Source organism: Aedes aegypti, chromosome 1, assembly GCF_002204515.2.
Source record: "Aedes aegypti strain LVP_AGWG chromosome 1, AaegL5.0 Primary Assembly, whole genome shotgun sequence".
Lineage (NCBI taxonomy): Eukaryota > Metazoa > Arthropoda > Insecta > Diptera > Culicidae > Aedes > Aedes aegypti.
The window spans coordinates 201,335,771-201,359,439 of NC_035107.1; the positions used below are offsets into that span (position 1 = coordinate 201,335,771).

A 23,669-nucleotide genomic window follows, 5' to 3' on the forward strand; every position below is an offset into this window, starting at 1 on the left:
CGTACATTGTTTTTCTCACGCACAAAAATGTTTTGCAACACTTGTGACATTGTACACCTTTTGAGTATTATGAAATTGTAAAATACGTGGTTGTAGCAAGTGTATGAATATCCAAACCATTCTAATTGCAAACATAAAAACTGACACCACTTCCAATCAGTGAGAGCGGCGCATCTGAATCATAAACAATGTTGGCTCAGTGAATTCGCGTTCTGGTGCTGTTTTCGAGCACAAATTGACTAATATAAGTGATTTATTGCTCCCAGGAGCATCGTGCGTGAATAATCAAAGTATTTCAAGTATCGCATTAGATTTTTGAATTGCTACCGTGAGTAGAAATACGATTAAAAGTGAGTTTTAGAACGGGCACCGAAAAGCCCGCACACAATATCTCAGTGCGTGAAGAAGAAGTGATTCGGAAGTGCGTGGTATTTTACAACACAAATCACAGCAATAACTACGTAGGGGAACTTACGTATTCTCGGCAGCTTAAGCCGATGCCCTGCTTCTTTTGTAATTTTCTCGGACATCAGCAGACAAATTCTGTGTTTGTATATTTACATTTATGCGTTGCTCAATCCTCTATCGATTCACACCGACAGAATTGTCAAAATGCTTTTGGAAAAGTTTTTAAAACGCTGCGAACATCCCTTGTCAGTGTGACTATTGTCGGCAGCCTCAATCTCTTCGGCAACTTTCCCATAACAACTGCTGGTGAATCTCTTCGGCAGCACCAAATCAGTTGCGTTTTGAGGCGTGCTCATTTGAATTGATGACATCTCCGGCGATATCGTTTGTTTAGTCTCGGAAATTTCGCCAGCGGGAAGCGGGCAGAACAGAGAATCATCTGAATGTTTCCACTGATGTGTTTTGATAGAAAATTACTGTATATTTGGCGTTTGAAATTTGGTTGCCGATAATAGTCGAATGGTGCCGAAGCCGTAAGTCACCCTATTTGCATTCAAAAACTGGTGATTTGTGAAAAATATATTATGGAATGCTATCAGTTAAGAAACCACCGCTCTACAATAAGGTTAGTAACTTCAAATAATAATTTTTATGATCGCTCTCCAAAACACTGTGAGAAGTGTAAGAGGAGGGAGCGGAAAGCGAAGGGGGAAGTAAGGTGCCATATTAGAGGCCATTTTGGTACTCATGGGGATATGTCCTTAAGCAGATTGTATTTGTTGTGTCGTAGTGTAGATTTGATGAAAGTCGTCAAAAGACTCGAAGATCAATCAGTAAAATTATGATATGAAAGAGAAAAGTAGCCACACTCACCTGTGGATTCTCCGTAATCCGTACAGCTACAGCGAGATCGACACCGTTGCCCATCGCAGAATCATTACTGCTGCCGTATTTGACCGTCCGATGTTGCGTTTGCTGTTCTTGATGATGCTGTGGCTGCTGCTGAGAATGTACGGAACAGGAAGAGGACATCGCTGAGGAACCGTTCGATCCGGCCGAAGTGGTTGAAAAGTTCGAGGCAGACGAAAGAGATGTCGAGGTAGCTGCAGAACTTGGCACATGTTCCGCGGTAGTTGGAACAGCGTTAATGGCTATTATGGTAGGTGCAACAGTAGCGAGAGTGGTAGCAGTGGCTGTAGCAGGTCTATAGGAATGTATCGGTTGCAATTGATTTGGTTCACCCGTATTAAAGGTCGTGTACTGTGTGCCTCTACCACCCATGTTATAATAGTTTGACGTCGGAGCATGTTGCTCATCGTCACAGTGATAGCTACTAATGATTCTACTACAAAAATTCCTGGCGTTGAGAGTCCGATCCGGTTCAACGTCCTGTTTTCCGCTAATGCTGTTCGATTTCAAAAAAGAACTAATCGGTACGTCGATGTTCATGATTTGTGAGGATAACGGTTGGAGTGGAAGTAGACCGGTATTGGTTGAGGAAGAAGTGGTTGCCTTTTGTAAAAGTCCGTTTTTGTTTGGGGGTAAGAGGTGAGATTTTCCGTTTTGAGTTTCAGGATTGTTGTTGGAAGGGCTCGTGTTGGCGTGAGATAATCGAACGCTTCCAAAAGTATTCACAGACTGCTGATGATTGATGGGTATCTGAGGTTCGGGTTGTTTGTATTTGCCGTTGGGTATTAATACTGGTAGTTGCTCCGAGGTTCCGATGAGGGTTTGCATTTCGTGAATGTCTGCATTGCAATTGGCTGAATGCATCTGCAGTGGTGCACTTGTAGTGGTTGTCGCTTGATTCCGATGGGCTTTTTTGCAATTTTTACGATGGATCGCCAGAAGGCAACAGAACAGCAGAAGACATATGATCGTAAATGCACCAATGCCAATCTCAATCCACGGAATATATTCCTCGGGCTCAGGCTCAACTACGTCTACGACGTGATTGAGCATTTTAACGTAGATCGGTATGCCTATTCCTGTGCTGCCAATTGCCATTATAGAAATGTTGATTTTGTCATCGGTCGATACATTCGGAAATGTAAAGTGATTTGTATCGATTGTGAGATTCAACGAATGGTTCACGTTATCCTTGTCGATCCACTGGATCATATATCCTTGAAGGAGTCCGTTTCTATTTTCCGGTGGACCCCACGTTAGTGTAATACCACTTTTACGCACTAAAGCATGATTAGTTACTGGGCCAGGAACTGTAAAAAAATGTAGATGATATAATTATAACACAAGTCCTAAGGTACCGTAGTGCAAGTGTGTAAAGAAAATCACCTATTCTTGACATTATCATAACCTTAAGTATTCGTTGAGCGGTAAGAGTTTTAGTCTCTTACCTTTATGTCGCACACAGTCCTATGCAATTATTATTGCATAATTTCTTAATTATCTCTTCTGTCTGAATGGCCTCAATGTTTTATGCATAAATTTGGAAGATTAATTAAAAAAATCATAAAAATGTACACATTATTTTCAATTGTCCCATTTACTCACTTGCCCCGCGGTACCTTATTGCATTTATAGATCAAATCATTACCATCTTGTTTAGTTAGAAAGTCCAAAACATCGCTGATAGGTTCCTTGGAGTGGCAGGGCTTCAGGAACGCTTTGTACGAGGTAAATGGCAGTAGCCCCACCAGATTGTAGTGCGTCGCGTCCTTTGGTCTGGAATAAAAATACATATCAGTTTGCGCTCGTTAAAAAATTGCTTAGCATCTTCTTCTAGAGCATTTAATTATCCTTCCAATGTTTGTCATACGGACTCACATGTTCACACAGTTAATCCGGTTGGAGCCCCCTCGTATGAAAACATCATGATTGACGTTCTTGTAGCACAACGTGAGACACTTATTGGCCAAATCCGTTGCAATGAAGCGGCTCCACGTGAACTGTACACTGCGAGCATCGACGTGGTTGGTTTGGAACCGGTTGACAGCATCAGGTCGCCGAATGGATGAATCAATCTTTATAAACAAATGACAGCATAATTAATTGAAGAACTATATTAAAATAACTTCAAAACTACTCACCGTTTTCCATTGAATGTAATGCAAGTCTTGCTGCAGTGGTTCTCCATCCGCCGTCACTGATCCCAAAATTCGCACGTTGAGACTGTTCGTGTTCGGAATGAACACACCAGTCACGTTACCGGAAACCTTCATTGCGGTGATCAGCACCTGACGGTACTTTGTCTCGTGCTTGTCGTGATGCCCGGCGATGCCAACGTTTGCCCCGGCCATTTCCAAATCCATCTGGGTTCCGGTTAGCGATTCGAAAATTTGCTTCCTATCCCGTCCCACCATATCGAAGGCTCTCCGGCGACGTTTGCGTCGTTTCTTTCCCGTCGATTCCTCTAGAACATTTTCGCGAGTCTGCTTGACACTGATGTCAATTTTCGTCAAAAGTGGCAACACTTCTTCGTGGGTAATGTAATCGTCCAATATCTGAGTGGTTCCGTTGATTTGCTGGGCGTCGAACGGGAGAGTAGTTGTGTCGTTGTGCTTCAGCTGGATAGTGTAGGCAGTTGGCTCTACGCCAGTAAACCGTGGCCACCAAATAAAAATTCCATTGGAGAAAAATATGGACAATACCGGAACTGTAAAAATTAAGCATGAAATTTTGTATTAATAAGTTGGACGGTATGCTAGGACAAGCCAATGCAACATGTGTAAAGTTTTGGAATTAAGGTTCGTCGTCTCGTGTTCATTGATGTCACTAAGTAACCACCTTTGGTGGTAGACAGTGCACGGTGAAATATTTTTACCTAATTTTTGAGTTTACTTTACCCAAAATTAAGTATATCGATTATAGTTTCAACCCAAAATCTCTCGGTTTTCTCTTTCTCCCACACGAATGTTGTCAAAAATAGAGAGTGCTGCATCTACCCAATGGGGGTACTTTGGCCCAATAAGCCAAATTTGGGTAAATGTAACTTTTCTTATGTTTAGGTCGAAAGAACTCAATTTTGCGTTAAATCAACCCAAAATTGAGTATATTTTTTTAATGGAATTAAAGCCAAACTACCTAGTGGGGACCTTGGAAATTTAGCCAAAATTGAGTTATTGGGCTCAACTACGGAATTGCGTTGAAACAACCCAAAATTGAGTTGAATTCCATCTCCGTGTGGATAATAGCCTGGGACACTGTTAATGAAAAATTTAGATTCTCGCTCCAGTTCACTTTTTGGATTGCATTTAGGTCTCATAACAACTGTGCAACAGCTCGATCGGTGAAACTATATTAACGCGCCAGACGTTCAAAGTTTGTATGGGATTTACTGTTTTGATTTATATTACGGACAGCTTCAAATTACGGACACTCTACTTTGTATGGGAAACATTTCAAACGAAATGTTCCAATTTTTGCCGTTAAAAAGTTCATACTTTCGAGGCTCGTTTTAATAAGCTTTTTCCATTAATACCTATTCAAATTTATAATGCCCAACTGCCTTATGCGTCTCTTTAGTGGTTTGACGATTTTAATTGATGATTTGACTTCTATATCAATTATTTCCATGAGCTGTCCGGAATTCAAATCAAAGTGTCCGCAATATGAGACAAAAGTGAGGAAGCGTCCGGAATACGAATCATAAAAAGGCCACACATTTCGATTTATTTAAAATAGCTCAAGTTATGGAAGCGTATTCTTTACTCAAAATTTAGGGTTTCTGACGCTCAATAACGCTGAGGACTCATACAGAATTATTTATTTTGTGTGCCCTATCCTGAGTTATACTTCCCTGAGGCCTTAAGTGTCCGTAATATGAATCAAAACGGTACTATGGGAAAACTCACTTTTGCAAAGAAAAATCGCCAGAGGTCGCCAAAAGTGCTCTATAAAAATGCTGAACACAGATCTAGGTAGGTATATCTACGATGAACACTGTTCAAACCCCAGTTGACCTAAGACTGACCAATTATTAGAAGAATTCACTGTAAAGCCATTAATGTTAAAATCCAATTAGATTGTAAACTCTTTACAATTGGCTTCGGATCAGATCGTTATTGCCGCTAAATTTCCTACCTCTATACTATATAAACGGTCTTCATACTATTCAATAAGTCAGTCTTCAGAATTTTAAATAAGATAGAAACACAGTGAAAATACAGCTACACACCTTAAAACTGATTTGTTAAGTGTTAAAACTCCATCATGTTAAGTTCCGTTTGTCCAACAAAATAAAATATCAGTTTCGTCCTAGTAAATTATCGTGAAATGCAGTGTATTTGTAAATCTCGAGAAGATCGATGGCACCAACCCAAAAGACGCTTGAATGTGCGTGAACATTTTGGTCCTTCGAGCCGGATTCTTTGGTGCCGTTCAAATCCATGAAATTGTAGCACTGTGTAATATTGAACTTAATGCGTTACTTGTGAACTTTCTGTGACTATTGTATCTTATAAAAAACAATTAAGAAGACTTCTTATCTTCCCAAAAACCGTGATGTCCAAAAATATCGAAGTTGCTCTGTTCGCAACTAGTGCATTGATTAGAAGCAGTGACTAAAGAGTATGAAGATTGACATTGATATTGTCGGCTATATCTATGGAGCCGAAGGATTATCCAGATCAGTGTAGTACAGCGCACAATCAGAAGCTTTCATCCACACAAGAATGGCTGTTATTGATCAGTAAAGCTCAAACGGTCATTTCTATACTACCATATGTGAAATGTTGTCAGCGGTACTGTACTAAAGGTTTATCGTTCCACAATGATGAGCTGAAAGACGAATCTCGCAAAAAATCCGACCGGACAGCTGGAACAAAACAAACTTCAAGATAATCTATCTATCTACGATCGCAACATCGCACTCGTGTATTACTCAAGTTCACTGCTCTCGATCTGCGGTAAATGTCCCACGCTTTCTTTCGGGTTTGCACCAGTTGTGACAATGGTGTCCCTGGACAATGCGACTAAATACGGCTACGGATCGAATGTATTATCTTCGATGCGGCATTACGGCGATATTGTACGTGGGTAGTGAATTGGAGCATCAACGGAGACCACACAGATGGTCTCCGTTCTCAGGCAAGTTTTATTGTAATATTGATTAACATGGTAAAAAGCACCATTCATCTGATTCCAGAGCCATTCATTGCCACTGATGTGGCACTACTATTGCTTCAAATCCTCCTCCATTCGATGCCATCAGGACGAGCATGCGTCTACGTTTACAATTGGCTGTACAATAGAGTTATCCCCCTTGCAACCCGATTGGCCGTTCATTGTTTATCCGGCACATCATCAGAAGCATCTGCCTAATCTTTTCAAATCCTGCTACATCATCATGCTGTGCATCCGCATTAGCTTGGCCGTCTTCGGTTTCACCAGCACCATCAACTTCATGTCCACAGTTCATCTGCTCACATTCAACGACAACCCAATTGTTCTGAAGACAACGTTCCTGTGTTGCCATTTTCATCTTTAGCGTCTGCTGTAGATCTTTCCCAATCATACAGTTTACGAGCCAACGGTTAAAGCCCGCTTGGTGCCTCATGAACTACTAGCTAGTCAACAGTCCAGTGATATGCATCATTGGGGCATGAGGAGGTACGATATACTCAGCATAGCGGTCCACTCATTGGGGATTACTTGAGTTTAGAATAGCCAGAGTAATGACATCGTACCAGAAGGCTGTAATACCTTCTGAAGTTGAAGAGGAAAGAAAAGGTGACATGAGCAGTTTTCTCCAGATCAGCGAAACAAGTTTTGATTAAATTCTAAACGCCGCACTCTCCAGCGCAAGGCTGAGAGGTCATTATGGGGAATTACAATCAGTCTAGTGGCCACAGTTCGTTAGAACCGTAATGACAGCGGAATTGGAAAAAGATCACAACCAGTTACCCAAGCAACACACATGTTATAATTGAGCATTATCAACTCATATATGACCTGATCTGGTCATATAGCAGTCGAAAATGCTCAAATATAACATGTGTGCTGCTCGGGTAACACGGTCTACCAGTAGCAATCTGTGATGATATCGGAAATCATAATGCAGACATCAACCATACAGCGAGTCAGCGAACCAGGAGTATACCGCTAAAATCAGTTAACGGAGCAGAGGTGCATCAATCGGCGGTTCCAGTAGCAATGCGACGTCACGTACTACGACACAGTTAAGCATTTAGATTCCAATTTCAAAATTATCAAAACACAGTGCATTGATGTAGCTAACTTTTACAGGCACAATGCGAGGATGTCGGCAAACTGGAACTGACAGCAGTGTTGAACGAGTTCATTCTAATTGAAGTGCGTGTTCAGAGGAAGGAAGTCACCTTTAAATTACCAGCGAAGTACAGATCAGACAGTCCATCGTTACGCTTAGATTCACCAAGGATCAGCACACCGTTAAGAAATCTAACTCACATCAAAATAGTATACACTATGATACTACATGAACACTGCTAGAAGTTGAAAACGCATTGATTCTTCTATGCAATCATTGGCATCAAAAGCATATACAGTAGCAATATATTAAAAGGCAATGCCTTTCAAGGGGGCCGGTATGTTCAAACCCCAGTTGACCTAAGACTGACCAATTATTAGAAGAATTCACTGTAAAGCCATTAATGTTAAAATCCAATTAGATTGTAAACTCTTTACAATTGGCTTCGGATCAGATCGTTATTGCCGCTAAATTTCCTACCTCTATACTATATAAACGGTCTTCATACTATTCAATAAGTCAGTCTTCAGAACTTTAAATAAGATAGAAACACAGTGAAAATACAGCTACATACCTTAAAACTGGTTTTTAAGTGTTAAAACTCCATCATGTTAAGTTCCGTTTGTCCAACAAAATAAAATATCAGTTTCGTCCTAGTAAATTATCGTGAAATCCAGTGTATTTGTAAATCTCGAGAAGATCGATGGCACCAACCCAAAAGACGCTTGAATGTGCGTGAACAAACACCATTGTCGAAGATCGCAATCCGATGCTTGTGAAAAAGTTATTAAACATATACTATTTGGAAATTTTGCCCTATTTTGTTATTATTGTTATTTCTTTACGTGTTAATCAAAGTCGCCTTACCAATAGGTTTTAATTCAAAAACATTTTTCACAAGTGTCGGATTGTTTCGCGGTCGTCGGCAATATTCTTCATCGTTGAAATACCTATCGAAGTCTGTGTTCAGCATTTTTATAGAGGCCAATGCTGCCCATAACTGCAAAACAGTCACATTCGACATTCTTGACAAATTGGAGTTAATACCATGGAGAGCCATCAAATGACAAATACTTTCGATCAACTTACTGATTGATTGATTGATTGACTGATTGATTGATGATTAAGTTGATCGAAAGTATTTGTCATTGGATGACTCCCCATGGTATTAACTCCAATTTGCCAAAAATGTCGAATGTGGCTGTTTTGCAGTTATGGGCAGAATGGGCGACCTCTGTCGATTTTTCTTTGGGAAAGTAAGTTTTCCCATAGTAAATCCCATACAAACTTTGAACGGCTGGCGCTTAAATATAGTTTCACCGATCGAGCTGAAATTTTGCACAGTTGTTATGGGACCTAAATGCAATCCAAAAAGTGGACTGGAGTGCCAAAGTGATGGTAGATGTTTATTTTCACGAGAAATGCTTGATAAGGGACATGTCTATGTCGATTGGGCTTTTTATTACTATTATTTTTGAAATAATTACCCAGACAACCAGAATGTATATATATAACGAAATCACCTTTTGCGTTATGCGATGCTTATATGAGAAAATTTTCACGTATAAGATGTTGCTAAAAGGCCTTAAACGTACAAAAGTGGAGGCGATATACGTGCATATTTTATATGATGAAAAATAGCATGCAATGCGAGTGTGTAGATTTTATTACGAACTAATATGTCCTCTTATGCGACTTAATGCCGACAAAGTTGATTTGACAGCTGCTACGGATTGATCCGACTTACTTCGTATATGTATACGGGACAGAAGGAAAAGTACATATGAACCCATAAAAAAGCGTTTCATGCGATGAATCTCGTCGGTCAAACGATTTCGCACACCGAGTTATGCGGGTGTGATGCAATTTGTATAAATAAACGACTTTGTTCGTAAACTGTTATGCGACTTCTGGTTGTCTGGGTAGAATCCGAAAGGTCCAAGGGTGCATCGTGGGAAATTGGAAAAACCAGTAAAACGCTCTACATCTTAACTGGCTAAGTTAGTAATTTCTATCAATCAAAACATATTTTGGTTCCCTGGAATCGTAAAAGCCTGAGAGAGACTCGCGAAGAGGAAAAATATCAACGTCATATGCAGCCCAGATTCCCCTCTCACGAAACGTCAAATGCAGCCGGTCGTTTTTATGGTTGAGAAAGTGAAAAGTATTGTATTCAAAATTAGCTGTTTTGAAAAACCTCAGTCAGCGGAGCAGTTTTTTCCAAAGTTGCTGATAAATCTAAGCAGAAGATTAATTATTTCTAATGTCTGCTACGTTTGCTGGCATGAAATTTCACTCAAACGGCTATTTATGATTCGATGTGATGCAAACTCAATCATTTTTTGCTGAGAGGTTCATGTGAGAGTTTGAACGGCTTGCGCATAATTGGTATAAACACAAAATGGAATAAGAAAAAAACTCAGCAATCACAGAAAAAGAAGACCGTCTTCGCGAGTCTCGTCTCAGGTAAAAACTACCGAAAAATCTGTACCGTTATCCGGGGTAGCATTGAGAATTTGTTTGAATATTTCTTTAATATTTGTTTCGAAAATGCAATAGTTGCAAATTTTATATTTTTAAAACAAGTACTGCCACCCATAGCTCGTGACTATAGAATTTATTTTGTTATTTGAAAGTCTTAAGCATGTTAAAAAAATGTTTTAAGTGATTTTTTTATTTAGCTGATATGGGGTAACATTGATCACCTATGTAAACAACGTTCGGTAATATTGAAAATATCGTTACCTACTGAAATCATGGCCTCTGAAGCCGAATATGAAGGCCAAATGCTTACAAGTCATTTACTTTTTGAGTTATTTAAAAATTAAAAACATCTCGAACCACGGAATACGCCTAAAGGTAGGCAATTTCCTAAGGGAAAGTTACATTCTTAACAGTAATTCAGTAATGTTGCCTAATTGAACATGCTTATGAAAGTTTTGATAACGGCATCGTTTCGGCGATGCCGTTTTGAGTAAGAACCGCATTTTCCTTGCTCATATCATTTACAGAACTTATGTGAGACATGAATGTTTGGTAGTGTCACCTTAACCATTGAAATCATTGTTTCGAAAAGTTGCCAAATTTACGCATAAGCTAAACGCAATTTTCGCAAAAATCTTCACTTTTATCAGCTGATGAATACAAGAAAGAAAAGCACCATTCATGATTTGGAAATGTTGCATCAATAAATGATAATGCGAACTTTTTATGAGATGGGCCATTCTGTTCAATGTTACCCCGCTGATCAATGATACCCCGGATTACGGTAGTTCAAAAACCCAGTAAAATTTTACTGGGGTCGGTAATCAATATCACTGCGGAACACGTTTTTGTCTCAAGCACCAACATACCACCAATTACTTAAGTAAGTGTTGCTGAATCCATTGCCGTTTTCAAAAATATCATAGTAAATCTAGTTATTAGGTATTGGCTGTTGAAAATGCAAAATTTGACTATTTCAGTGTCTGCTTGTATGGCAATTTATTTGCTTAATTTGCCACATATTTCAAACTTCATGTGTATAACAATACTTATCAATAAAGTTCATGATAGCTAAGATGCTCAGAAGTTAATTTTTGATGCTTTAGAAAAGTTTTGTTGTCTGCCATTTAAGTGAAACGAAGAATTTTGTATGGAGACAGCAAGCATGTTGAAAAAAACGACTTAGTCGAAATTTCATCGTGCAATTTCAACCAAATTATATCTGAAATGAAAGTTAAAGTCCAATTTTGCATACTTGGTGAGTTATATTACAAAAAATATGATAAATAATACATTAAATTTTATGTAAACATCAATGAAACCAATGTTTTCCCTGTCCTTTGGTTCAGAAAGGGGTATGGGCGCGTTCTGCCAACTCGGTCGAGGCAGATTTCTTGTGTGAACAAGTTACAACATGGACGTTCTAAAGTGCCAGAATGAAGTGTTGTGCTTGTGGGGAGCACTTGAAGATGGGATGGAAGGTCATTACTTCGCGTTCGTGCTTTACTCCTGCTTATCTTAAAAGTTATAGACAATAACCGACCCTAAATTTAACTATCGAAATTAACAGTTGCAAATACAATAATCGTTCTGAGTTCACTAACATGTCGTCGCGTTAATTTTATCATAATGATCTTTTATCTACATCCGTCGAACCATTCTGAATGGCCATTGTGAGAATATCACCAAGAACTTCTCACATGCATTAAAGCTGAATTGTCCTACATTGAAACATTGAGGTTTTCGCTCTTTTGGATTCATTTGTTGTTGTTCGTCCTCAGTATTGTTAAGATGTCCTGAATGCCGCACATGGCGTACAGTGATCATTGCCATGGAGTTTCTCGTAAGTTGCATGGGGATTGTTATCATGGGAATCCAAAGAGCGAATTTTCTATGATTTTATTGTAGGCCAATACAGCAATAAAGCATGTAACAATCACTAACTTTTCTTCTCTCTTTATCCTTGTTTTCATATCTAACCCGCCATTACAACGAGGAAAAATCCATTGGAGAGGAAAGACATGGCACCGTATTGGCCGAGAAAAGTTAAGTATCATGTTTTTGTAAATATTCTTATTACTGATTGCAAGGTGAATCAGATTAACTAAATTTTAAACTAATAACAAACTTTTTCCACAGAGCTATTTACAAAACACCACCCAAAATCCCTCCTTTCCCATATCCTTAGGCAAAACACTTCACTACCGCTATATGTATGACTGATTCATGTTCTTTTGACCTTGCATCATTCATACGTGTATTGGAAGTCAAGAGTAGAAGCAAAACTTAAAGAACCTTCTGGTCAAAGATGTTGCGTTACCTACTTCCCAAACTCCAAAACCCCCCGGTGTATTATGGACGGTGTGAGTTTTCAAACTTATGCTGGAGACTTGGCCCCTGACCCCCTTGTACATCAATAAAATAAAATTAAAAAAAACATCAATGAAACCAATGTTTTATGCAACTTTGGCGACATGTAGTCGAAAATTGTGACGTGCTGGAAAATTTCTGAGAACGGCATCGGATTCAGCAATCTCAAATCTACTAGAGACACATAATTTGATCCTTTGGACACGCACAAATGTCATTTTTGTTACGCTGTGTAATCTGAATTGGCTGTGCAGTTTGAACATGCAAGCATGTCATTTTCCCAAAAAAAGTTCAGTCAGAGGGAACCAAATCAAAAGTTCAGACAGAGTAGACTAAGTGCGCTTAGTCCATTAAAAAATCGTGGTATTAGAGGTTTGGATTATGTTCTAAAGTATAAAGTAACACTAAAATGTCTATAAATATTGAAGCAAATTTTTAACGCGTTAAGAAATTGCAAAGTGTTAGATTTCAAGCATAAATTAGCTGCTCTATGATGAATATAGAATAAATCATTCTGTATGATTTCTTAGCGTTATCAAGCTTTAATAAATAATAACACTTAACTTTCGAATTGTTGGTAAAGATTTATCATCGGTAACATAAATAATTTTAAATAAATAGAAATGTGTGACCTTTGGATGATTCTTATTCCGGACACGTCGTCACTTTAACCCCGTGTGTCACAAACTTTCTTGACTATCTATGATACCTACTTGGGCAGTGATCGGACAGTTATTACCCTAAGATTTCCTTTATTAAGGTTCAGTATAGCCCGGGCTTTTGCTAGACTGGGTTTTATGCACAGGACTGAAACGGCTGTCATCCACGAACAACTGGAGTGAAGCCAAAAATTTGGTGTTGATTTGACAGTTCGCCGCAAAATGTTCAATTAGGCACTAAACATACCGCGATTTACAAACGAAGTGAATGCGATATTCTTATTTTTTTTTACTTTTTGGGAGTGTAAAATGTATTTGATTGCATAATTGGTTGTGATTATAAGATCATTGAGTCATTGAGCTCATACGACATATGCACGGAGTTTACTATGCACACAGCTTCAATTTGTTTACTCCAGCACTAGCGCCGAGGTCAAACTGGCTGGCTTCAAGAACTAGTGCTTTCTTCAGAGAGTTGGTTTTATGAATCTTTTCGCTTGCTTGGATGTACCCGTGGCGTTCCAATTGGATTCTACCATGAACATTTCCCAATTTTCAGTTTCATCCTGAGAGTGCACTCAGGAACACCACAGAACGGTTCAGGGCCAACAAAGCTCGAAACTGCACCCTGTCTTGCTAGATTGTCGAGGATTTCATTTCCCTCAATTCCATAATGGCCGGGCACCCAGTACAATGTAACTTCGTTCCTACTGGCCAATTGCTTCAGAGAAAGAATGCATTCCCACACTAACTTTGATCTACATGTGAATGCCTTTAGAGCATTCAAAGCTACTTGACTGTCCGAGAAAATACAGATCCTTGCAAACCTATAGTTTCTTTAGAGACAAACATTTTTACAGCCAATGATGGCTTGCATTTCAGCTTGGAACACAGTGGGACTACGCCCCATAGCATTACTGATACCAGGACCGAAAACTCCAGCTCCGGTATTGTCGCCCATCTTTGACCCGTCGGTATAAAATACAATAGAATCTGGACGTAAACTTGGCCCACCAGAATCCAAAAAATATAGCGGCTTGGTTTAACCACTTCAAAGGGAACATCATAGTTGGTCTTCGTTGTCATCCAATCTTCTATTGTTTCATATCTGAATTCAAATTCAATTCCTTGATGATCTTCATGTGAACAATCAAATCATCATAAAGTATTTTATTATAACGAATATAACTGCAAGGCATTTCTCGTTTATAGTTCTTACACTTGATTGTATTTGTCAGCTTAATCAGCTTCAAATCTTATATTTAAGTATTTCATATTACCTGCAACAGCTAGATTTTCGTTACTGAGATTTCGTTACCTAGAAATCAATAAACAGACTGACGATAAATCCCGAAAAAAGTAAAACAAAATGGATAGTTGCAGGAATATAGAGTGGAAGTGATTTGGGGATTTGTTTGAAATTGACTTTGTTAATCTCCGAACACTTGTGACATATGAAAATATGGGTTTCCCGTGTAGTTATAATCATGTTGTGGCTGAGGATGTTGAACAGGATATTTTTACGTCAAGTGCTGAGGGCAATACTTGGTGGAAAACTAGACGTAAACATCAAGAGTAGTACCAGATGTACAAAGAAGAAAAATTTATTAAGCAAAATAAATACGGCAGACTTTGGTGGGCTGGTCACTTAGTGTGAAAGTCACAAAATTAGCTGTTAAATAATAATATTCAGCATTGAATATTTCACGTTTATCGAACATAACATCAATTGTATATTGAAATTATTTCTTAGATTTTATTTTATTAAACTAAGCTTACTAGTTTATGCCATCCACTCTGGTAAATTAGGTCAGTTGTAAATATTTCTAATGATAACAACGGTAACAGTTACATACTAGTTGGGAATAGTTTGGCAAACTTTTTGAGCGTTTTTGTAGGTTTTTTCATTGCTATTGAAAAAAAAATATAATGTGGATTATATTGAAATTTTAAGTCAACATTTCTCGAGATTCCTCTTAGGGATTTTTTTTTTAAATTCCTTTCCTTAACCGATGGCCGTATGGACGTGGCCGGCGCCGTTATTGACTATTGACCTTTCGATTTGTGCACACTGAGAATAGTGTGCTGATCTCGAGCTTGATTCGTTGAATCTCTGTGCAACTTTCACTGTTCTGGGTAATCACGGAGTAGCAAGTAGAATAGTCAATGGGATAGAATGACCAAACCTGCATAAATTCTTGAAATATCATCTAAAATAACATGGAACCCAAAGCTGACAAGGAAATGAAGCAATAGGCAAGGCATGTTCTAATGCACTGTTAAGAAATAAATTATGTTGAAAAACTGCCCATATTGTCCCGAATAGCGCTTTCAAGTTTTATATTTTTGCATTTTCTTTTAGAACTTAATATTTTTGCACGGAGTGTTTATAAATACTAATTAAACTTTCAAAGGTAGTGATATGATATGAGATAATTTTGCAAACAAAATAGGGTGCTCCCCATCAGTAATAGTGATAAACAGTGTTGATAGACTCAATCAATGCGCTCTCCCGTGAGAGCAAACTCATTAGAGATCTGCTTTGCAAATCTCACGCTTGAGATTTTGACGCAAAATCAACTCAATCAACTCAAACCGTAAAAAATGATTCAGTCGTAAAACCCGGCATAAACTCGTGAAACCCGAATGTTGTTGTTAACGTTAGAAAGGATTAACATAATTTTACTAGACTAACAAGAAATTATTGACGTGTGTGAGTAAGCTGTGGAAATACGAGACAATGAGTCAAAAAGGTGAGGCAACTCATCCATGATTTTTTGACTGCTGATTTGCTTGATTGACAACTCACGCATGAAAAATCTCAAGCGTGAGTTGTGAGAAATTGAGTTTTTCACAACACTGGTGAAAAATTTTGAAAAATCATTAAACGAACTTTATAAGACAACGAAAATCATGCGGATCTAGTGTATTGATCTAAAAATTGTTGGAAATCATGCAAAAATCCGAAGATTCCATAATATTTTCAGCAATTTTATCGACTTTTCCTTAAGGTGGCCAAACTACCACACTTTCCCCTATCTTATGATGCTCTTTAATCCTTCTTCCTAAAATAACATTTTATTTGTATACGTTGTGAGCTGTTTACTACATAGCAATAATAAGAAAATTCATGTTAGGTCAGTTACCACTTATTGATTAAAATTGAGATGAAAACTCTAAATCTTTTAGTTGTCCTTTCAGTTTGTCCGGATCTTCTGTCGATCAACGGAGTGATCCTTTTAAGAGTTAATATGTCAGTTCCCATTCGAACCATTTTCCAAAGATTTGTAACACGATTCACAACGTTTACTCACCTCCTTGTGAAGTGCACTGCACTCCTTTCGAAAGCTTCGATGGAATGACCTGCTTCTTCCCGGCGGGTCCAGTGTTCTCCGCATCCGGAACACTGGTCACCGAACACGTGCGCAGATATACGGTATAGTTTCGGAATGGAACTACCATTGGCCCGGTGATCTTCAAACTGTTGTTCGTCAGCAATTGCGTCGGCGGTGAACTGAACCAACTGTGCGGATTGCCCGATGCAAGATAGTACATGGCGTAGTCCGTATTGACGTGCTGCATACCACGCTCGAAGCGCACGTACAAACTAGAGGTATCGATAGGAAAACATTGGATGTTTTCAGGTCGACGGGACAGGCGACGGTACCGGTCTTTGTCTCTTATCGAGAGGTACATTGAAACGCTCGCTTCACCTGCTTCATTTTTGGCAATGCACTGATACAGTCCTTCGTCTTCCGGATCTATGGTATTGATCCTTAAAATTGGATAGTTGTAATGAACAATGTAGCTATTCTTGATTTCCCGTCCATTTTTGAACCATGTGATCTTTGGAGGAGGATTCCCACTAACACTGCAGTTGAAAGACATAGAAGCAACTACCGAGGATGTGTATGAGGTCATATTGTTGAGGAACATCGGCGGTACCAGCACCATTACGTTGTACAGCTGAGAATCGGTACCGAGAGAGCAATTGTAGATTCCTTCGTGCTTTTCGACAGATACGTTGGTGAAGAGCAATTGGTACGTAAAGTTAACTAGATTTATTGGTATTTTACTTTGCCGTGGAGTAAACGTCCATCGAGGACGATTGCTCTCGCCGGCACAATTCAGTTTGAGGGTGGAACCTGCCCGAATGCTTATGTTTTGCGGCTGCATCCTTGAAAGCAATCGATTTGAAGAGCTAGAGGTGGATGGCTGTTGTACTGCGACGACGTATCCATAGCTGCGGAGGGTTTTCGCGGAAAAGCTATTTGAAGCATTGCATCGATAACGACCAGCGTCTGACATGCGTATATCAGTGACCAGTAAGCTTCCGTTTTGCAACTGATAATATCTGTAAAGACACGTAATATGACCTTATTACAAGTAGTTTTTACCCAACATTCGTTAGTGATAGGTGTCCGATAATAAGTAATATGTGTTAGTATATAAATGAAACCTTTTACTCGCCTGTTCTCATGGGGTCCGGTTGCGTAGTTGTTGATGACTATTTGAGTTTTGTTCACTATCCAGGTGATGTTTGCCGGCGGATGGCTGTCGAATGGACAGTGAAGCACTAATGGCTTCTGGGTAGTGGCTATTATGGTGTTGTTCTCGGAAATCAGTAAGTTGTTTCGTTCCAAATCTGTAACAAATAGCCATATATCAAACATTTTTGCTTGGTAACTGCGGTGGAGATAACAATATTCATATAGTTGACAGACAGGCAGACATAATACTTGGAACATTTTTAGATCGATGTCATGAGAAGAACCAATCAAGGGCAGAAAGTCTTATTGATATATTTTGAGTCCCGGAACTATTTTAAAACATATTTGGAAATTATAAAAAATGAGATCTAGGCAATAACAAATTGTATCAAAAAAAAAAAAAAAAAAATAAATGTGGTGTCTGCTAATACTTACACGCTATCGTCACCACACTTTCCGTTGAAAGAATTGATCCACTTCCGTGGCGCGTCAAGTTTGCCCTGCAGCGATAGACTCCGGCCGAAATGTTGCTCATCTGTCGATTGTATGGTATCTTGAGGGTCCCGTTGGGGAACAGACGAAATCCTTTGTGCGTTTGTTTGTGGTTCTGATTTTGGAAGGCCGTACTGAAAAACTCCAACCCATTCCTGTACCAAACGTACTCGATCAGCTCATCGCGTCCGTAGGGCGATCGTCGATACCGGCTCGACTGCTCGTCCTCGTCGTATTCTTCGTCCTCTTCCTCATCCAGATCGTTGCCATGACCGTTGGTGTCGATATTATCGTGGGCAAGATTGTGGAGATCAAGTGAGTCTTCGTAGAATCCTTGGCGTTCAAGGTTTGGTGGATTGAGGATGTCCACCTCTTCGTTGGCATTGTTCTCGTACTCGATCTCGTCCATATCCTGGTCCACGTCCATGTCCGAGTCGACACCCCAATCGTTTGGGTGGACATCGGCTTCGGCGTGACATGGCAGATAGACAGGCGTGTTCTTGGTTGCCGTTATAATCACGTGTGCCGGCGGGGACACCGTGAGCCGAAGCCGGTCAGGACCAGCTTCGTTAACGAAGGCAGACACTGTAAGAAAGGAGAATAATACACCAGGTTAAAATCGAGAAACTTCCAAAAAGTAGCTTATTGCTATTGGTTGGTATATTTAACAAATGTTTTCAATTGGAATATACTGCCCCACTTTGCACAACAGTCCCATGTTGGAAAACGACAAACTGAGAAAAAAACGATTGAAATGTGCAAACAATTTCGCTTCATTTTGAGTCTCTATGTGGCCTAAAGTGTGTTATATATCTACATATCACTATTTGTTGAGTACACGGACAAACCTAATAAATATCTTTTGAATTCAAGTTGAAAATTAGCCTAATGCACAAAAATTGTAGCGAGATTGTTATGCGAATATATACAACATAATATACCAATATCCCTTTCGGGACGAACCAGCACAATTGTGCTGTTCGGCACCCTTGACATCGAATGACTATTTCAATAAATCATTGTTTTACTAAACTTTTTCGAATATTGAATTATCATTGATACTGATACTGATAATCAAGCACAACAGCTTTTGTTTACATCGTGTTAAGAAAACACCAGCTCAGGGTAAACAAAAAGTAAACAAACACCGTAAGAATTGAAAAAGTTTTATCTGTCGCAACTTTTCAACTATTCGTTATTTCTAGGTATGCACAGATACGAAACGAGAGTGAAAGAGTCATTCTTTGAAATGGTGAAGACCAAATGAGAATTTATTCACACAGCAAATATTTCTGGAGGTACAAAGTGGGACCAGCACCAGCAAAGGATACAAACTGTAGTGGAATAAAATGATATAGTTCTCAATTCGGTTTTCATTTATTTATAGGTATTCCACTAAACAATTCGAAAGGTTTGTTATTATTTTCAATTTTAATTTTTATTGCATAATTATTTTTGAGGAAAAATCTCACATAATTTAGGAGGATATAACCAAACATAGCAAAACAAAGACGATTTGATTGAGCCAATTAGTTTTCAAGTTATTCACACATGTATTTTTACCCATTTTTATATGACGTAGACTAGTTCTTGAATAATCTCGATAAACGTCATCGTCACGTGATGCTTTGAATCTTAGAGAGAATATGAAGTATTTTTATCTCTCGTACATTGTTCTCGTTCCATTTATAAAAAAAATCATATTAATTAAAATACATTATTTTTTTAAATTTCAATGTGCATTAAAAAAAAACATAATTATTTCTGAATTTTTGGGTCACCCTATCTCACGAAAGAGCACCCTAATGACGAAATAAAAATATATGGGTCCAAAATTTTTTAAAAAGGCATAACTTAAACAACTTTCTAAAAAAATAAAAAAAAAATATTTTTTTTTTCGAACATCGACCGCTTTGGGGACGGACCAGCACAATTGTGCTGGTCTGAATTTGACCCTAAATAGTTCATGGAGTGATAGAATAGCCAAAATAAAGAATGTTTTGTTCTACGAGATGATGAGTTTATAAGGTAAATTTTGAAATAATCACTCAAATATGGTCCGTCCCGAAAGGGATATATTTGCATACCAGTCCCATTATGTTCGTCGGCTCGTTCGAAAGCTAATAAAACACTGGTTGTTATTAAAACACTGGTTGTTTCTTATTCTATTTATATCCTTTGACCGTAAAAATAGTTATTATAGTACAGTCAACTCTCCGTAAATCGACATTAAGGCGACTATCGAGTTAGGGAAATAGCGTGTTAATTTTTTTGTTGTTTGGTATTCAGTTGGAGCTGCCTGACAGCTTAACTTGTCAAGGCTGAACCCTTGGTCTGGCTTTTGCCAAGTTTTCTTTCTACCAGGACCAATACTCAGACGGACTAGGCTATGGCCATATTCCCTTGCTTCTGAGAAAAGGAAGCATTGTGGTGAAAATCAGCAGCTCCATCAGACTTTTTGAAATAGTAGTGTAATAGTGTCATTACTAATACTGTCTAGTCGAAATGGTTTTGAATCGCCTTAATATCGGTATTTGTCATTTAAGTGCTATTCTGATTACTCCTGTCTTTTACGTAAGATTAGAGTCTTAAATGTCAATTGTCGTCAAGTCTTCACAAAATTGGCTGTTTAGTAGTAGTTCTAGTTAATTTCAGGTCTTTACGTTCATATATCCTTGAAGAAAAAAGTCACTTTCCTTGTCTGTTCAACAAATTTTCGAAACTACCAAGTGTACCCTAATGATCGATCTCAGTGTTTTACTTTCCATAGTCATTTTATAGTGAATATTTAAGAGTAAAGTTACCTTATTCTATTACAGTCTCCTACAAGATTCACTTTTCGGTGGCAAATGCAATGCTTCACAACGCCTACTTTCTACTTGTAAATTTTGCGAAAATGGAGCTGGAATCAGATTATTTATACCGTTGTTACAAAAGAGGTATTTCTTGTTATGGCAATGTAAAAACCATATTAAAATAAGATTGTCGCCACTTATTTCTACTAGTCATGTGAATCTACTAGTCATTTTCCTCAGAGTAATATTCCCTACGTCGAATATGATAACGATGTGTCTAGCTAGCTAATAGTAAGAGTGGCTACGGATCATTCAGGTTAGCAAAAGGCAAACTGATCGTCACCAATAGTATTGATGTCCACTTCGAATAGATTAATTATCTGAAATGGGCATCGATTCTATCAATGACGCAGAATGTCCGTTGGATCACATCCGAGATATTATTGCGTCTATGCCATATAAAATATGACGTGGCTTTAAGGTGAAGATGAATTGAAGCCAAACCTCAAATTTTCAAGACCACAAATCTGAAGAACCAAACATCCGTTTAAGCTGAAAACTTAATCGAATGGTCACTAGCAGGTGGTGGCCAATCGATTAAGTTTTCAGCTCAAACGGGTGTTCAGTTCTCTAGATTTGTGCTCTTGAAAATTTGAAGTTTGGCCTCGATTCATCTTCACCTTAAGCAAAAAATACCAGAATGTGATACCACGACTACAGGTTACGCCTTTGGTTTCCATCATATGGGCTAATAGATGATGCCCTCCCATCGCGGCAAGGTCGCATAACCAAGGGGAGGGAGTTAGGGAAATAGCGTGTTAATGAACACAAAATCAGGGCAACTTTGGTTCAAGGGACCATCGAAGTATCCATGAAAACTCACATCTACTACACATTGTATAACTCGATATCGAGATACGGCTAGTTTACTGTATGTCAATGGATGAATCACCAGATAAAAACATCTTTGGGCTTAATGATTTCTCAAAACACATGTCATGATGTGGAATGCGCTTTACAGTCATGAGAGACCTAGAAGATCATCTTTTGGATAATGCGGAAATGGAATCCGATGGAAATGTTTCAATGTTTCAGAACAACTGATTCAGGACGAAACATCCTAATATGTGATATGGGAGATCCAGAATGACGAAACAATTTTTTAAGACAGCTTCTGTAAGCCTCGACCGTAGATCTAAAATACAGTGGCGCGTGGGATGATGCCGAGCCAAAGTCTTTCTGTATTTTCCCAATAAGCACATGAAGAAGACCATCGACTCATGGAGGTTTCACTGTATAATTGATTTCTCTTTACTACGCTTCACGTCAGTGAATAACTAGTAGTACCGAGAGATTGAATGTAGTACTAGAAGTGGTTCCCATTCTGAGCCCGACCACTAAGTCTTCTTACGGACTTCGATGTGACTGTTATGCGATTATCTTCAGGATGGGACAACACAAGTGGGGTTTGGTTTTGTACAAGTTAGGAACAAAGGCTACTTTTTTAGCAGTTTTTATTGAGCTTCTAATCATGTTGGGTTGATTTATGCAACAAACGCAAATCGGTCAAAAGTCGACATGGGACTGTTATGCGATTATGGGCAGTATAGTCGAGTCTAGTACACGGCCTTACAGTTGAAGTCGAAATACGCGTATCTGTCAAAGGATAACCGGAAAATAGTTTCGCATGAAACCACAAATCAAAGCCTTCACTTACCAAAAAAGTCCAGTTGCTGTCACTGCTATTGGAAGAGAGGCATGAATGGTTTAGAAAAGCGCATCACATGGAAATTTCCTTATAAAGTTTATTTATTACAAGAAGAGTGAAAAATATAAATTAGAGCAGGGGTTTTTACCCTTTTTCCTTGTAGAGCACTTTTTGAAATGAAATTGTTGCACGATGAACCTGTTTTTTATCATCATACCGTTTGAATTTTGGATTTTTAACAAGCTTAAATCGACCTATAATTTTAACGAAAACTTTAAAATATGTCAACATTTCAACCATTTCAATTTTATTTTAAACTTTAAATTCTAATATGAAAAGATTTGTTTATTTGATTTATTTAACGGTAAGACCTCCTAGTGAAATGCATTTGGTATTTCGTATTAATTTCAAAATTCGTAGCTTTAAAATGGCAGAATTGCTTTTGTTAAGAATTTTTCCGACTTTTGTTTTAGTACCCAACAAAGGCTACTTGATGAGATTCACAATTTTGAACTACTGTATTAGAAGAGCCACGTGATTTTCGCAAAAACTCAAGCCTACTACTATTGCCATTCCCAACTCTGATTAGAATACTGTTAGAAAATGGTGTGATACTGGTATCCACCTGGGAGGGAGGCACCGATACTACACACGAAATATGACAAAAAGTTATTTCAAACTGCAAGAAAAATCCTGTTTGCCAACGACAATCATGGCAGACTTGAAGAAAATCGCTAGTTTTCTTTTGTTGTATACCGTTGATCGTTCTGGATAAACATGGAAAAAGGGCCAAAGTTTTCTATGCTTTTCATTTTCATTTTTATTGAAAAAAGTAAAATGATGCGTGTTTGAATACTTTATATTCAATCAGAATAAAAGGTGCTATCGTGACATTATTTTTGAATATGCATCAATTTAATCGATTTTTTGTCACATTTGATAAAATGCAAAAATGTATTTTTATCAATTACGCGCTTTTATCATGTTAGTCCATTGTTTAAGATCTGGGCTCACAGTGACAGTTCGTGACAGCAGAATCTCGGCTCACCTTGACGTACACTCCCGTGCAAAAGT

At 38.5% G+C, this 23,669-nt stretch overlaps 1 protein-coding gene across 1 annotated transcript in view; it reads right to left on the reverse strand.

The window, feature by feature from the left end:
• Positions 1-23,669, reverse strand: part of LOC5567074 — a 216,015-nt gene that overhangs the window by 1,656 nt on the left and 190,690 nt on the right. Inside the window, exons 2-8 of the mRNA XM_021857215.1 lie at positions 18,036-18,677; positions 17,581-17,755; positions 16,425-17,464; positions 3,459-4,024; positions 3,196-3,392; positions 2,966-3,093; positions 1,282-2,627 (exon numbers count right to left, since the gene is read on the reverse strand). Coding sequence (XP_021712907.1) covers positions 1,282-2,627; positions 2,966-3,093; positions 3,196-3,392; positions 3,459-4,024; positions 16,425-17,464; positions 17,581-17,755; positions 18,036-18,677 — 4,094 coding nt within the window. The remainder of the gene's footprint in view (positions 1-1,281; positions 2,628-2,965; positions 3,094-3,195; positions 3,393-3,458; positions 4,025-16,424; positions 17,465-17,580; positions 17,756-18,035; positions 18,678-23,669) is intronic.